Below are 15,865 nucleotides of genomic sequence, written 5' to 3'. Positions count from 1 at the left end.
GCGAACCTTTTCGGCACCTAGTGCCCAAACCGGAATGCACGTGTGTGCGCTGGAGTCCCGGAAATACGAAGACCAGCCCTCTCTGTGAGCACATGCACCGTTGCCACCAGTTCTTCTGGTTTCCAGAGTGCGCATGTGCACTGGCCAGATGGTCTTCGGGTTTCTGGGGCTCCGGCACATGCGAAGATCAGCTGGCTGGCATGCATGGACATGCTGGAAACCAGAAGAGCAGCTGGCGATGGTGCGCATGTCCACAGAGAGGGTTCTGCATGCCACATCTGGCACGTCTGTGCCATAGGTTCACCATCACAGGTATAGGGCTTCCTGCCTAAGCAGGGGGTTGGAGTAGAAGACCTCCAAGATCCCTTCCAACTCATGCTATGCTATGCTATGCTATGCTATGCTATGCTATGCTATGCTATGCTATGCTATGCTATGCTATGCTATGCTATGCTATGCTATGCTATGCTATGCTATGCTATGCTATGCTATGCTATGCTATGCTATGCTATTGTTGTGACCCAAGCCCAAGTAGTTAGTATTAAATACGAACAGTTCGAAAACAAACAGACTTTATTAGAACAGCTGAGAAGGAACTCATTCTCAGCATAGTCCAAACTAAATTAAAGCAAATTCTTCAAAACACCATTCCACAGTTTATCACCGACCTTGGGATAATTAGGCAAACTGCCAAAGGCTTTTCTTGGCAAAAGTTTGGAAGCAGAAGACACCGACAAGAAATGAATACAAGGAAACAAGAAGCAATTCTCTCAACGTTGTTTTCCGGCAAAGAGGCCAAGAGCCATTGCTGGTCTTTTAAGCCTTCTGGGAGGGGCCAATCATCTCTTGGCCCTACTTCCAAGTCGTCCTCTCTGCTTTAGTTGTTTCTGCCTTCTGGCAGCTCTTCTCATGCGTGTACTAGGAACAGGCTCCTCGTGTTCCTCTGCCTCTCTGATGTCCGACTCTGGAGGCTCCGAAGTCTGCACATCACTCCCCGATGGCCCTGGCCCCATCTCTGCCTCCGGCGCAGAGTCCTCATCCGGGCCTTCCTCAGCCTCCAGGACTGGCCCATGTTCTTCCTCAGCCTCCTCACTGTTCGACTCTGCTGCCAGCTCTGCAGGCTGCTGGCAGACCACAACAGCTATGCCATACCATACCTTCTATTCCATTCCTATTCCCATTCTATTCTCTCCTTGCTAAGATCCCATTGTGATGCCACAGTGCAAACTTGTTTGCTTGCTGATCAGTGGGTATTCTGTGATGAGCCGAGTCCCCCATACAAGGCATTTGTGAACATACCATACATGCATTCCAAGTGTGCCCTAGTGCAAAAGCAAGTCCTCCTGGTGGTAAGGAACAGGGAATGCCCATTGAAAGCAATGACAGCATGGTTTATGGTCATCCCTTCAGGACAGGGAGACCTTCCATGGTGGACTGCAGTTGTATTTGCCATATAAACACTGAAAGAGTCTTTAGAAATAATTTGATTTACCATCAGTAATAATTCCAAACGTCCCAGTCTTTCAGAAAAATGCGATGCTTCACGTGACTGCCTGGTTTTGAAGCTCTGGGTTGTTAGCTCCCATCCTTGCTAAGAGCTTAACTTGTAGACACGCTAACTCTAAATTGATCCCTGGTGTATCTCTGACTGCGATATTTCTGCCCTATTATCCAGTTTAGGCCATTTATTATAATCAAGTGCTTCTCAGGTTGGACTGCATCTCGGAAGCACATGTGAAATAATACTTTGTCTTTCTGCCACAATCATTTCCAAGAAAATGATTAAGAGCCAGATACAGACCCTCGATGAAAGCCTCATCAATAAGTCTTAGGTATTTGTTGCAGTATATTTGTTTTAAACATCCCACCTTTTCTCTAGAACTCAGAAATTTAAATGGAACTCTCTTCCTTTGAGGCCCACAGAAAAATAATTCTGGCCCCAGAGTCTCCTAGCAGCAGAGATGGGTTTCAGCAGGTTCTGAGCAGTTCTGGAGAACCGGTAGCGGAAATTTTGAGTAGTTCGGAGAACCGGTAGTAACAATTCTGACTGGCCCCGCCCCCATCTATTCTCTGCCTCCCGAGTCCCAGCTGATCGGGAGGAAATGGGGATTTGCAGTAACCTTCCCCTGGATTAGGAGGAAATGGAGATTTTACAGTATCCTTTCCCTGCCATGCCCACCAAGCCATGCCCATCAAGCCACGCCCACAGAACCGGTAGTAAAAAAATTTGAAACCCACCACTGTCTAGTGGTGTTTCTCAACCTTGGCTACTTGAAGATAATGGGGACTTCAACTCGCAGAATTCCCCAGCCAGCATAGCATAGTTGGCTGGGGAATTCTGGGAGTTGAAGTCCGCATACCTTCAAAGTAGCCAAGGTTGAGAAACACCGTCCTAGTGAATTTCCATGGTGGAAGGTGACTTTGAACCTGGATTTCTCCAGACCTGCTCCAATGCTGTGACCCCCCCACACCATGTCTTTCTATCTCATGACTGGGAAGGTTCGGCTAGATCTAGTTTTATGTGCAACTGACATGGATCTTCATGCAGTTACTACAGGCTAACTCACTGCTCACTCAGTCCTGACCGGCTCAAGGTTGACTCAGCCTTCCATCCTTCCAAGGTGGGTAAAACGAGGACCTAGATGGCATGCAGAGCCCTCTCTGTGGGCACGTGTGCCGTCGCCAGCTGCTCTTCTGGTTTCCAGCGCACATCTGCGCGCCTGCCAGCTGGTCTTCATGCGCGCTGGAGTGCCGGAAACCCAAAGACCAGCATGCGATCGGCCACCTGGTCTATGGGTTTCCGGCATGCACGTGTGCACCACCAGCTGGTCTTTGGGTTTTCGGTGCTCTGGCATGCACAAGCATCCCTATTCCGGTTCGGGCACTTGGTGCCGAAAAGGTTTGCCATCACTGACCTAGATTGTCGGGGCAAGATGCTGACTGTAAACCCACTTAGAGAGGACTGTAAAGCACTGTGAAGCGGTATATAAGTCTAAGCGCTATTGCTATTGCTATTAAATGTGCTCCTAATAGCTTCCCTGGTAGGAGCTGCTGCCGAAGGACGGTCTCGCGTGAATGTCTCTGAAAAACCTGAATGGTCCCATTACCATTCCTATGTTAATGAAACGATTTTAATATTACAATAAATGAGGTCCCCCCCTCAATCCTTTCCATATTAAAGGGAATTGGATTGTTATTAGAGCATATTTCACGAAGATGGAAAGGAGCTCTAATATGTGCTTGACTCTTAAAGCAGTTAATCCTATATTAATTGTAGCTGGGATCCATCTGTCCTTGTCGGATGGCAAAGCATTCATCACTCAAGGAAGGCTGGAGCATCTCCGAAGGCGGAAGAGCTCCCCCTGGAGGAGGTCTCTGGTATACCAACCGAGATTGACGTTGGATTGAAGGAAAAAATCCTAGAAGAAAGGCTAGTCAGGCGGTCCTTGTCTTATGACCGCAATTGAGTCCAAAATCTCTGTTGCTAAGTGAGACATTTCCTAAGTGAGCTTTGCTCCATTTTACAACTCTTCTTGCCACGTTTCTTAAGCAAATCACTGCAGTTGTTAAATTGCTAAACACGGTTGTTAAGCGAATTTGGTTACCCCATCGCCTTTACTTGTCAGAAGGTCGCAAAAGGGGATCGCATGACCCCGGGACACTGCAACCGTCATACGTATGAGTCAACGGTCAAGCATCTGAATTTTGATCACGTGACATGAGGGTTGTAAGTGTGAAAAACTCTCATAAGCCACTTTTTTCATCGCCATGGTAACTTTGAATGGTCACTAAATGAACTGTTGTAAGTCGAGCACTACTTGTACTTTCTCTCCTGGTCAGTGAGCTCATCCACTTTTGGATGGGTTTTGGAATCCTACCTGAAAAGGAGGGGAATGTGGATGCTAACCTCCTGTGAAGTCCCTCTTCAAGCCACTTCCATTTCCTCACCCCCAGCCCCACAATTATGTTTCTGGCTGGCTTTTCCACATATAGGGATGCTTTCCACGGCATTTTGCCTTTCATTCTTTTAAAACCTTAAAGCAGTGTTTCTCAACCTTGGAAGCTTGAAGATGGGTGGACTTCAACTCCCAGAATCCCCCAGCCAGCGTTGCTGGCTGGGGGATTCTGGGAGTTGAAGTCCACCCATCTTCAAGCTACCAAGGTTGAGAAACACTGCCTTAAAGGAAGACAACTGCAACTCAACGGTTTTGAGAATGTGAACCCTTTCTGGCCGCATGATCTTTTCCATCTAGCTCCAGTAAAGAAAGTCCTGAAGATTTTAGGAAGAACAGCATTGATGTCAGGAAGAACGGTGAAGCGGCAGGAAATGTTGCATCTGAAAGGGGGCATGGATTTGACGGTCTCTTGAAGGGTCTTGCATTTGATCCACTCAGCAAGAGCATTAGAGCTTGCCGTAATAGGTTGTCAGAGCATAAGTCAAAATGTTGTTGGAACCTAGGAAATGGAACAGCCTCCCCCAGCATGGTGCCCTCCAAGTATATTGGACTACAGTTCCCATCATTCCCTAACCACCACAGATTTAACAGATTAACAGAGTTGGAAGGGACCTTGTAGGTCATCTAGTCCAACCCCCCACCCAAGCAGGAGACCCTATACTATTTCTGACAAATGGGAGTCCAATCTCCCCTTGAAAGTCTCCAGGGATGAAGCTGCCACAACATCTGAAGGCAACTTCTGTTCCATTGGTTGATTGCTCTCACTATCAGAAAATTTCTCCTTACTTCTAGGTTGAATCTCTCCTTGTTCAGTTTCCATCCATTACTCCTTGTCTGGCCCTCAGGTGCTTTGGAGAATAGCTTGACCCCCTCCTCTCTGTGGCAGCCCCATAAATATTAAAACACTGCTATCATGTCTCCCCTGGTCCTTCTCTTCAATAGGCTAGACATACTTAGTTCTCTCAAACGTTCATCATACATTTTTTTCCTCCAGACCCTTTAATCTAACAGATGAACAGAGTTGGAAGGGACTTTGTAGGTCATCTAGTCCAACTCCCCGCCCAAGCAGGAGACCCTACACCATTTCTGACAGATGGCAGTCCAGTCTCTTCTTGAAAGCCTCCAGTGATGAAGCTCCCACAACTTCCGAAGGCAACTTCTGTTCCATCGGTTGATTGTTCTCACTGTCAGAAAATTCCTCCTTATTTCTCTCCTTGGTCAATTTCCATTGATTATTCCTTGTCTGGCCTTCAGGTGCTTTGGAAAATAGCTTGACCCCCTCCTCTCTGTGGCAGCCCCTCAAATACTGGAAGACTGGAAGACTGCTCTCATGTCTCCCCTGGTCCTCGTCTTCACTAGACTAGCCATGCCCAGTTCCTGCAACTGTTCAGCGTATTTTTAGCTTCCGGTCCCCTCTTGGTTGCTCTTCTCTGCACTCTTTCTAGAGTCTCAACATCTTTTTTATAGTGTGGTGACCAAAACTGGATGCAGTACTCTAGGTGTTGGCTTTATAGAGTAGTATTAGTACCTCACTTGATCCTGATGGTATCCCTCCGTTAATGCAACTGTAAGCTTTGCCAGAAGGACACCCTAAACATTATATTCCAGGACTACTGGTAACTGCTGAGCGGGGATTATAGTTAGAGCTGCCATCCTTTGCTCACATAACAGCTTGCTTTCAGAAGTTCATCACTGGAGGCTTTCAAGAAGAGACTAGACTGTCATCTGTCAGTAATGGTGTAGGGTCTCCTGCCTGGGTGGGCGGGTTGGACTAGATGACCTACAGATCCCTTCCAACTCTGTATAACTATTAAACGTATGCTTTCCTAGATCCCAGTCTGCAATAAGTCTTGGGGGGAGGGAGCTGTAGGAAACTGAAAGTAAACTTTGTGCAGCCCAGAGACATCTCAAGGCCGCAGACCTGGGAGCGGAATGCAAAGGCTCACCATCTGGCCTGCCAAATGTTGGGACAGTTACTAAAACATCTTCTTTGAATGTGACTGGACAATGGGGAGATAACGGGGTGTGGAATAGAAAAGGGAAAGTTAAATACTGATCTTTGCATGCAACCTCTTAGATCTGGCTTTGCTACTGTAACCGCTTGGCTTTTAGTAAAAATAACCTTTTCCCTAGGAATGGAGTCGAGAGTGTTTCTTTCCTAAGAGACCAGAATGGGGCCAGGTCTGACAGTTATTGAAACATGACATGACATATATCTCATATCCTCGTATTCTCTAGAGGAAAAATACCTACTAGTGCATTAAAGGAAACCACTAATTGGTGTGATTTCCAGGAGGGGAAGATATGTATTTGTTTGCTTTACAATACGGGATCCAATAAAGTTTCTGTGTTTGTAATGATATTAGCCAAGTAATCAGTTTGTGGTTGATTACAGAGGTGGAATTAATTTAAAATCTTCTGTTATTTTTACTGGCTCGGTTTTAGATTTTCGAATTTCTCCATCATATTTTTCCTCTGGAAGCTTTGTACAGTAATGGCTGAATAATAAAAACTAACTGAGTTGAACTGACGGAGTTACTACTTATCGTGGAATGTGTTGTTCACTTTCTGCCTAGGAGGCAGAGTTTAGTACTTGCAGTTATTTCCATTTTCACTTGTTGAGAATGGAGTCCCCCCCCCCCTCTCTCTCTGTGTGTATTAAATGTAACGTGGTTGATATCTGCTCCCATAGCTTGTTAGTTCTAGAGTCCAAACTCAAAGGGCAACTGAGTGTGCAAATTATACTGAACTATAATTACAGCTTGTTTGGTTTTGGCAAAGATGTGTGAATGCCCCTCTCGCTTCTGAATTTGGTCATTGCAATTGGATGGGTGTGCTAATCTATGACAATGGTTGATTGGGATGCAGGACAAGGAAGGCGCAGGGAATGTTTTGCCATCTGAAGAGCGTGATTTAGTCTGATGCGTAAAACTGCCAAGGATTTATTTCTTTATTTCTATGCCACTCTATTCCCAACGGTGCAAAACAACTTAGATAAAAAGGAGGGGCAGGGTGGGTGGGAAGGGGATGATCCAAGTAGGGAAGAAGGGGCTTCACCTCATCCCTAGCAAGCCTGACTTTGGGTTTTAGGGCCCCCTGGAATTAGGAATTTTTCATCCTTCATTCTCAGTGGCCAGTGGTCCTTTGCTTGATTTGTCTTGTGGCCAATTGTGCCTGTTCCTGGATCAGGAAATGCCAGTCACAATCATCCATGCCTCAGCCACCTCCCAAATGGATGACTGCCATGTGCTTTACACGAGGCTGCCCCCTGAAGACCACTAGAAAATAGTCACCGGTCCAGAATGTGTCAGCAGAGGCAGTTATGGATGTACCTGGGTGACCCCCATGGGACTCCATTACTCCATGAGCTGCACTGGCTCCCAGTCAGTTTCTAGGTGAGGGTAGCCCCTTCAGGTTATTTGGTCACTGGATCTCTCAAAAACATATGCCTAACATAACATTTGCTCATTGGAAAAAATGCTACATCTGGATTTGTTTTCACTATCATAACATCTACATTGAACATGGCTGGTAACTCAGCTCAATATTTCAAGGCCAAGTTTGAAGGCACATGGTGTAGGAGCCTTCCTAAATCTGAGCCAAGCAGATTAGGATTTATTCTGCTCCTAGGACCTCATGGTTCTCCAGATGTGGAACTCTGGAGAGTTCAACTCAACTCTCTCCATGTGTGGCAAGCAAGAGATATTGGGAGTTGCCGTTCCATAGTGTCTGTCTGAAGACCTATAGGTTGTTTCCCCATGGGCTTCCCAGAGTCTGGATGGAAAATTTCCTTCCTCTCTCTCTCTCTCTCTCTCTCTCTCTCTCTCTCTCTCTCTCTCTCTCTCTCTCTCTCTCTCTCTCTCTCTCTCTCTCTCTCTCTCTCTCTCTCTCTCTCTCTCTCTCTCTCTCTCTCTCTCTCTCTCCCTCCCTCCCTCCCTCCCTCCCTCCCTCCCTCCCTCCCCCCCCTCTCTCTCTGAAGCCGTGTTCCGGGATGGACATTGCTGTGTATACATTTGGTACATTTATATCCTACATTTTCCTCTTAAGAGCTGTCATTTCATTCCCTTTTATTTTGCTTTGATCGTACCGGTTCAGTTCTGGGTTCAGACTTTCAGAATTCCCCATAGAGACTGGTTCAACAAGGGTGATCAGGGACAACCCTCAATGAAAAGGAATGAAAGGAAGAGAATGAGTTGAGAAGAGAAGACCTGGGGGAGTAGATGACACTTATCAAATATATTGCACTGAAGATGATCAAGATTCACTCCCCCTATCCTTCCAGAGCTCATAGTAGAAAACAACCATTTGGCTTAAGGAAGGGTAGCTTTTGTTTTGTTCTATTTTAAATAACTAGATTCCTTAATTTGACAGTGAATGATATTTCCCAGAAAGATGTTGGAGTCTCCTTCATTGGACATCTTCAAGTGGAAGGTAGACAACAATCTAGCCAAGATGTTTTAGCTTATAACCCTATAGCTGCCCTCCATAGCCTCAGTAGCCCTTCCAAATTGTGATTCACAACAGTGTCTCCTAATTTATCCATCTTGGGAGGTAGGTTGGGTCAGACAGGAAGCTCCATGGTTAGGTGAGAATGTGAGCTTTCATCTTGGACTGGAAAAAAACAATATAAATATAAGATATATTGTTGTTGTTGTTAGTTGCAAAGTCGTGTCCAACCCATCGCAACCCCATGGACAACATTCCTCCAGGCCTTCCTGTCCTCTACCATCCTCTGGAGTCCATTGAAGCTCATGCCGACTGCTTCAGGGACTCCATCCAGCCACCTCGTTCTTTGTCATCCCCTTCTTCTTCTTTTGCCCTCCATGGTTCCCAGCATTAGGTTTTTCTCCAGGGTGTCCTTCCTTCTCATTAGGTGTCCAAAGTATTTGAGTTTCATCTTCAGGATCTGGCCTTCTAAAGAGCAGTCAGGGTTGATCTCCTCTAGGACTGACCGGTTGGATCGCCTTGTAGTCCAAGGGACTCACAGGTGTCTTCTCCAGCCCAGAGTTCAAAGGCCTCAATTGCCCTCAGTCTTTCCCATCATTAGGCTCTTCTGCAGGGAGTCCTTCCTTCTCATCAGGTGGCCAAAGAATTTGAGTTTCATCTTCAGGATCCGGCCTTCTAAAGAGCAGTCAGGGTTGATCTCCTCTAGGACTGACCGGTTGGATGGCTTTGCAGTCCAAGGGACTCACAGGAGTCTTCTCCAGCACCAGAGTTCAAAGGCCTCCATTCTTTGGTGCTCAGCCTTCCTTATGGTCCAACTTTCACAGCCAGACATTGCAGCTGGGAACACCACAGCCTTGACTAAGATATATTTATAAGTAATGTTTGATGGGTGTGAAAGTTAAGGTTGGTCTGTGTCTCTACCTTTTCAACCCATGTATGCTATTTTCCCACCCCGGCATGTGGTAGCAAGTAATTCCATGCATAAATTTTCATGCTGAGAAAGGCGGTTTCTTCTTTAGTACATTGTTTCTCAGACTTGCAAAGATGAAATACTCTTTTTTTTTCTGCCCGAGTTCAAGAAACTCACTGAACTCTGATCCTGAGCTGACAAAACACAAGAGCCGTGTTCACATCACGCGCAGTGTCTGAACAGAACCCCTAAAATAAATCCCGTGGTTTGCACAACCTGCTAAGATAAAAGCTGGCTTCCCAGAAGATGCTGTGCCAGCAGTGACCTTGTGCTCCTGCATCTGGCCTTGCCTTGGGTGTGGTGAAGCAGCCCTTTCTGTATTGGGCCTTCTGGTTTGGGGGGAGGATTTTGCTTTTAATGCTTAGATCAGGGGTCTCCAACCTTGGCAACTTTAAGCCTGACAGACTCCAACTCCCAGAATTCCCCAGCCAGCAAAGCTTTAAGCCTGGCGGACTTCAACTCCCAGAATTCCCCAGCCAGCTTTGGGAAATTCTGGGAACTGAAATCCTCCAGGCTTAAAGTTGCCAAGGTTAGAGACCTCCGACTTAGATGATGTTTTGCTTCTGGTATTATAAGTGTCAGGGAGTCAAATGGATTAATTGTAGTCCTAAATCAAGGTAGTCCTCGATTTAGGACCACAATTGAGCCCAAAATTTATGTTGCTAAGTGAAACATTTGTAAATGAATTTTGCCCTATTTTACGACCTTTCTTGCCATGGTTGTTTATTTATTTATTTATTTGATTTGATTTCTATACCGCCCTACTCTCGAAGGACTCAGGGTGGTGCACAGCCAAACAATAAGTTAATGTTAAGAGAATCATTGCAGTTGTTAAATTAGTCACACGGTTGTTAAGTGAATCCGGCTTCCCAAGGACTTTGCCTGTCAGAAGGTCGCAAAAGATGATCACATGACCCCAAGGCACTGCAACCGTCATAAATATGAGTCAGTTGCCAAGTGTTTGAATTTTGACCATGGAGATGCTGCCACAGTTGATTGTGTGAAAAACGGTCATAAGTCACTTTTTTCAGTGTAACTTCAAACGATCACTAAATGAACTATTGTAAGTCAAGGACTGCCTGTAGTTCAGAGCCACATAAGCCTTAAGAATGAAGGGATCAGTCCACCTGCCCACCTTCCCAAGTGTCTGAGGCTTTTTTCTTCCTGGTGTTGGTGTGTGTATGTGTATGTGTATGTGTGTGCTCTTTTTCCTACAGACTTCTTGTGAGTTAAAATCTGTATGGAGGAGACGGGGAGTTTGCGCTAAAAAAACTGAGTAGCACGAGATAAATGGGGGCTGCCTTTCTTGAGATAGTGCTCTGCAGCTTCTGGACAAATGATTAATTCTCTGCTTTCTTGGTTTTCAGCCTGTTCGAGCACTACTGCTACAAGCAAGGAGGAATGCGGCACACTTCCTACACCTGCATCTGTGGCAGGTAAAGCATTGGGAGTGGGGGGAGCGGCATTGATTTCCCAAAGCGTGGGATGAATGTGGAGCTTGTACACAACAATAGGGAAGCTTTTAAATTAAGTGCAAGTTATTTAGCATGCCTAGATCGAATGCTTCGGTGAAAAACGAAAACAAGGGAAGGTTTATTGAGTGAGGCCCATAAAAATGGAAGACCTTGGAGTAGCCTAATCTGGCACAGCCATACAGAGAGTTGGGGGTCAGGGTTCCAAGCAATACGCCCATAGCAAACAGAACTCCAAGGCAGGTAGGTTCCTCAAAGAATAGCTTTATTGCACATACCATATTGGCACAGATCTGGTGAAAACCGACTCTGAATGTTCCTGTGGTTTTCACCTGATTAAAAGTAAAAGTTTTCCCCCTTCCCCAAACAATCAGTCACATGGTCCAATCAAGATGCTGTCCAGTTGCCAGGTAACTTCACTCCTCCTCTCTCTCTGGTCACCTGTGGGAATGTCCTTGGTTCCCAGGAGAAATTATTTTGTTTTGGCTACAGAACCTCAGCTATCTCTGCTCCCCCCTCCCTTATCCCCCAGCTCCAGTGTGGCCTTGGCTAGGTCAGCTTCAGGGTTAACACTGGGGTGACCGCTGGCATATTAGAGAGCTGCTGCACTCTTGACTCTAAGGCAGAGTTCCCCGACCTTTTTGGCTTTGCGGACCAGTGTTGCAGGGGAAAAGAGGGGTTGGTTCTGTACACGTGGGCAAGCACGTACGCACAGTTCCATTTGCACAAGTGTTGGGGCCACGCAGATGCCGCTCATGCAAATGGAGCACGCGTGCATGCGCTCACCCACTGCTTGCACATGTGAAGATGTGTGTACTCGCCCACCACTTCTGCGGCCCAGTTCTGAAAGGCTCAAGGCCCAATAGTGGGCCTGGGGTTGGGGACCTCTCCCTAAGGGATACCAACAAGAATATCCTTAGGCCCAGAATCCAGAAATGTTACCATTTGTGCCTTTTCTATAAATCTTCCAAGTTTCTTCCTCCACCTTTCCTGTGGTCTGTGGCTATTACAAAATAGAATTTACTGTATGTGTGTCCAAGTGATAACACCTACCTGCCAGTGTTGCACCCCTCCAGCAGCCGAATCAGAGGAGGAGGAGGAGGGGTGGGAGTCAGGGTCAGCCTCAGGGCAACCTGGGAGCTCCGAGGGGGAAGAGGGAATGGAGCTGGCACAGAGAGAGAGAGAGACAGAGGTGGAGCCTGGGCCGTCCATCAGCCCTCAGATGGAGAGTCAACAGCCCCCAGGTCTGGAGGTGGCTGATGAGGAAGAGGAGGAACAGCTGGGCCCAGTGCCTGACGCACGGATGCGCAGAAGGCAGAGGAAAGGAGAGGAGTGGAAATCTATGGGCCAGTCCTTGGGAAGAAAGAGCCATCACTGCTAGCGAAGCCCACCCTAGATAAAAGGCAGGGGGCAGAGATGAATAGATGTGGCAGACAACTATTCATCTCCCTGCTGGACAGACTTGTTAGCCTGCGATGAGAGAGAAACTGTTTGCCGGGGCTGCTGGCGCTCCTAATAAAGGAATCATTGGTTTAAATACAGAGGGTTTGTCATGTTTGGGGAGCTGGGTCAGAAGAACCATCTTAGAAGTACAATTTCATTGTTCAGAAACCAGGGCTGGTTTTCATCCACCCCCCACCCCCCATGTGTGGCAAAGGGTGGGCAAACTTTGGCCGGCTGAGGGTCCTAGTAGTTAAGGCTGTGATGTGGATTAGCTGAGCTGGGACCTGCTGATTCTTTTTTCTTGGGCTTTAGCTGGGTGGGGGATTTGTGAGACTCTCTTTGCAAGGTCAATTCTTCAAAACATCTTTTGGGGCTTACAGGATGTAGGTGTGTTTCCCAACTCACAATGGAAACATGCTATCAGTTTTGGATTGGTGCTTGGGAGGGGGGCTGTAGAAAGGGCTGGGGGTTACGAAAAGACCCGGCACTGGAGCTCTTTCTCCAGCTGTGTTCAGTCATCAGACGTGGCTCTTTTTTGGGGAGGGAGGGTTATCTTTCTAAAATATGGTGGGATTCAACCATAACCCGTCACACGGCACAACAGAAGGCCGTCCATCCGCTGAGCAGCTTCTGGGGAGCACCTTTTTAATGGTTGCCCTGTTCCTGGCAGAGAGCTGAGCTGAACTAAAACTTGTGCCGTCATAAAGCTGCTAAGTTGGCTCAATAAAAATAACATCTCGCTGATCAATATTTCCAGCAAGAAGGAAATGGGACTTAAAGAGTCTTCATTAAAAATAAAAGAAGTTGTGCTGGCAAAATTAGGGGAAGTGCCGAGATGGCTGAGCAGCCATCAAGCGCTGAAATCCTTTCATGCATATTTAATCTGGGGTTAATTGATTAGCCGAATTCCGTATAAAACATCCTCTTAGTGCAAATTAGAAGTGGGCGGGTTTGCTTGGCCTGCCCTGGATTGGCTACGTGAAAAGCCACACTTTCTATCGAAATGATGGGAAACAGCTTGGCTTATTTTAGAGCCAGCCCTTCCCCAGGAGCTTCCAAGCTTCCTTTGGAACAGCTACCGGGGGTGGGGGGGGAGGAGAAGCTGTTTCTCTTGCCATTCACCTTTCCAGGGAGAAGGAATAGAGTAGTGTGCCCACCTGCGCCCCCTACCTGACCTTATGGGGCAGTGATGTGCTTTCCAATGGCTAGTCTGCACTCCCCTTTCCTTCTTCTGTCTCTTCCCCCAACATGTTAAAGAATTTGAGAATTGTACCCCCAACTTTCCTGGGTGGGTTGCCACAACAATGTGAAGATGGGGCAGAAAAAAGCCCTTGTTTACTGTGAATTGGCCCAGGGGTGGATCGTCAATTATGATATCCGGGCGGGTGGGTGGGGGCGGAACCTCCCACCGCTTTTACTACCGGTTCTAAAGAACCGGACAGAACCAGGAGCAACCCACCACTGAATTGGTCCTGTCACTTGATGCACCAGCTCAGTGAAAAGGAAGAGAGAGGCTGGGAGGCAGAAGTGCCCCAAACATTTCTCTTCCATTGTTTCAGCACTCATGTGCAATTGGATGGAATAGAAATTGCTGTCATAACTGGTTGTAGCCAAAGTCCACCAACACAGCTGGAATTAAGAAGAGCCTTTGATGTATCCTGCCATTTAAAAATGGACATGGGATTTGGAAAGAGCCATGGTGGCACAGTGGTTAGAAGGCAGCATTGCAGGCTGATTCTGTTGACTGCCAGCAGTTCGATCCTCAACTTTGACTCAGCCTTCCATCCTTCTGATAGCGATAAAATGAGGACCCAAATTGTTGGGGGCAAGAGGCTGACTCTGTCTATTAGAGAGGGCTGTAAAGCACTGTGAAGTGGTATATAAGTCTTTAGTGTGATTGCTATTGTTATTTTGGATGGTGCTGAAACCTGCCTAAAAGCTGATATTGTTCTCTGGTTGGGTTGGGTAGAAGAGGAGATCAGATGAGGAGGAAGGTGCTGTTGCAAATTCCAGCTGCTGGGCAGATTTGGTCTCTGGCAAGATAAGACTAATGAGGACCTCTGAGAAAGCACAGGATTGCAACAAAAGGGGCCACCAAGGTCTCATTTTCATTCATTTTTCATTTTATTTGATTTGTATACCGCCCTACTCCCGAAGGACTCACGGCGGTGAACAGCCAACAATAAAATACATATATACAAAATTTAAAAAGCAGAGATAAAATCGAATTAAATAATTTGGCCCAGACAAATTTAAAACCGCAATCAATTTAAAACAAATTTAACTTTGAATATTAAAAATACTAAAAAATTAAAAATTAAAAATGTTTAAAAAGAGGGAGAAAGTTAGGCCAGGCCCGCCTGGTGAAATAAAAAGGTCTTTAAAGCGCGGCGGAAGGTGTGCAGATCCGGGATCCTCCGTATCTCTGGGGGGAGCTCGTTCCAGATAGTGGGTGCCCCCACAGAGAAGGCTCTCGCCCTGGGCACCGCCAGTCGACATTGTTTGGCCGACAGCATCCGGAGGAGCCCCTCTCTATGAGAGCGTACCGGCCGATGGGAGGCCATTGGTGGTAGTAGGCGGTCCCGAAGTACCCAGGTCCTGAGCCATGGAGCGCTTTAAAGGTGGTAACCAAAACCTTGAAGCGCACCCGGAAGACCACCGGGAGCCAGTGCAGCTCGCGCAGGAGGGGTGTTACATGGGAACGCCACGTCGCTCCCATAACCACACGCGCAGCCGCACTCTGCGCCAGTTGGAGCCTCCGGGTGCTCCTCAAGGGGAGCCCCATGTAGAGAGCATTACAATAGTCCAGGCGGGAGGTGACAAGGGCATGAGTGACCGTGCATAAGGAGTCCCGATCCAGAAAGGGACGCAACTGGCGAATCAGGCGAACCTGATGAAAAATCCTCCCGGTCACGGCCGTCATGTGCTCTTCTAAAGACAGCCGTGAATCCAGGAGGATGCCCAAGTTGCGCACCCTCTCCGTGGGGGCCGATGATTCGCCCCCAATAGTCAGTGATGGCGCCAACTGACTATATCGGGACATCGGAAACCACAGCCACTCGGTCTTGGATGGGTTGAGTCTGAGCCTATTCCTCCCCATCCAGATCCGCACGGCCTTCAGGCACCGGGACATCACTTCAAGGGCATCATTGGGGTCATCTGGGGTGGAGACGTACAGCTGGGTGTCATCAGCGTACTGGTGGTACTCCACCCCGAAACCACGGATGATCTCACCCAGCGGCTTCACATAAATGTTGAACAGGAGGGGCGAGAGGACCAACCCTTGCGGCACCGACCCATGAGGGTCCTCGGGGTCGACCTCTGCCCCCCCGTCAACACAGACTGCAACCGGTCAGAGAGAAAGGAGGAGAACCACCGCAACACAGTGCCTCCCACCCCTAACTCTTCCAACCGGTGCAGCATGATACCATGGTCAATGGTATCAAAAGCCGCTGAGAGATCTAACAGGACCAGGACAGAGGAGCACACCCTGTCCCGAGCCCTCCAGAGATCATCTACCAACGCGACCAATGCCGTTTCCGTGCTATGCCCGGGCCTGAAGCCCGACTGGAACGGAT

General features: G+C 47.5%; 1 protein-coding gene across 1 annotated transcript in view; it reads left to right on the top strand.

Moving 5' to 3' along the window:
* Window positions 1-15,865, top strand: part of PEPD (peptidase D) — a 168,585-nt gene that overhangs the window by 109,106 nt on the left and 43,614 nt on the right. The window contains exon 10 of the mRNA XM_034425555.2: window positions 10,740-10,808. Within this exon, the coding sequence (XP_034281446.2) occupies window positions 10,740-10,808 (69 nt within the window). The remainder of the gene's footprint in view (window positions 1-10,739; window positions 10,809-15,865) is intronic.

Source organism: Pantherophis guttatus, chromosome 11 (assembly GCF_059756535.1).
Source record: "Pantherophis guttatus breed Tessera chromosome 11, ASM5975653v1, whole genome shotgun sequence".
NCBI lineage: Eukaryota > Metazoa > Chordata > Lepidosauria > Squamata > Colubridae > Pantherophis > Pantherophis guttatus.
The sequence above is the reverse complement of the archived record's forward strand: the minus strand, read 5'-3'. Positions and strand labels throughout refer to the sequence as shown.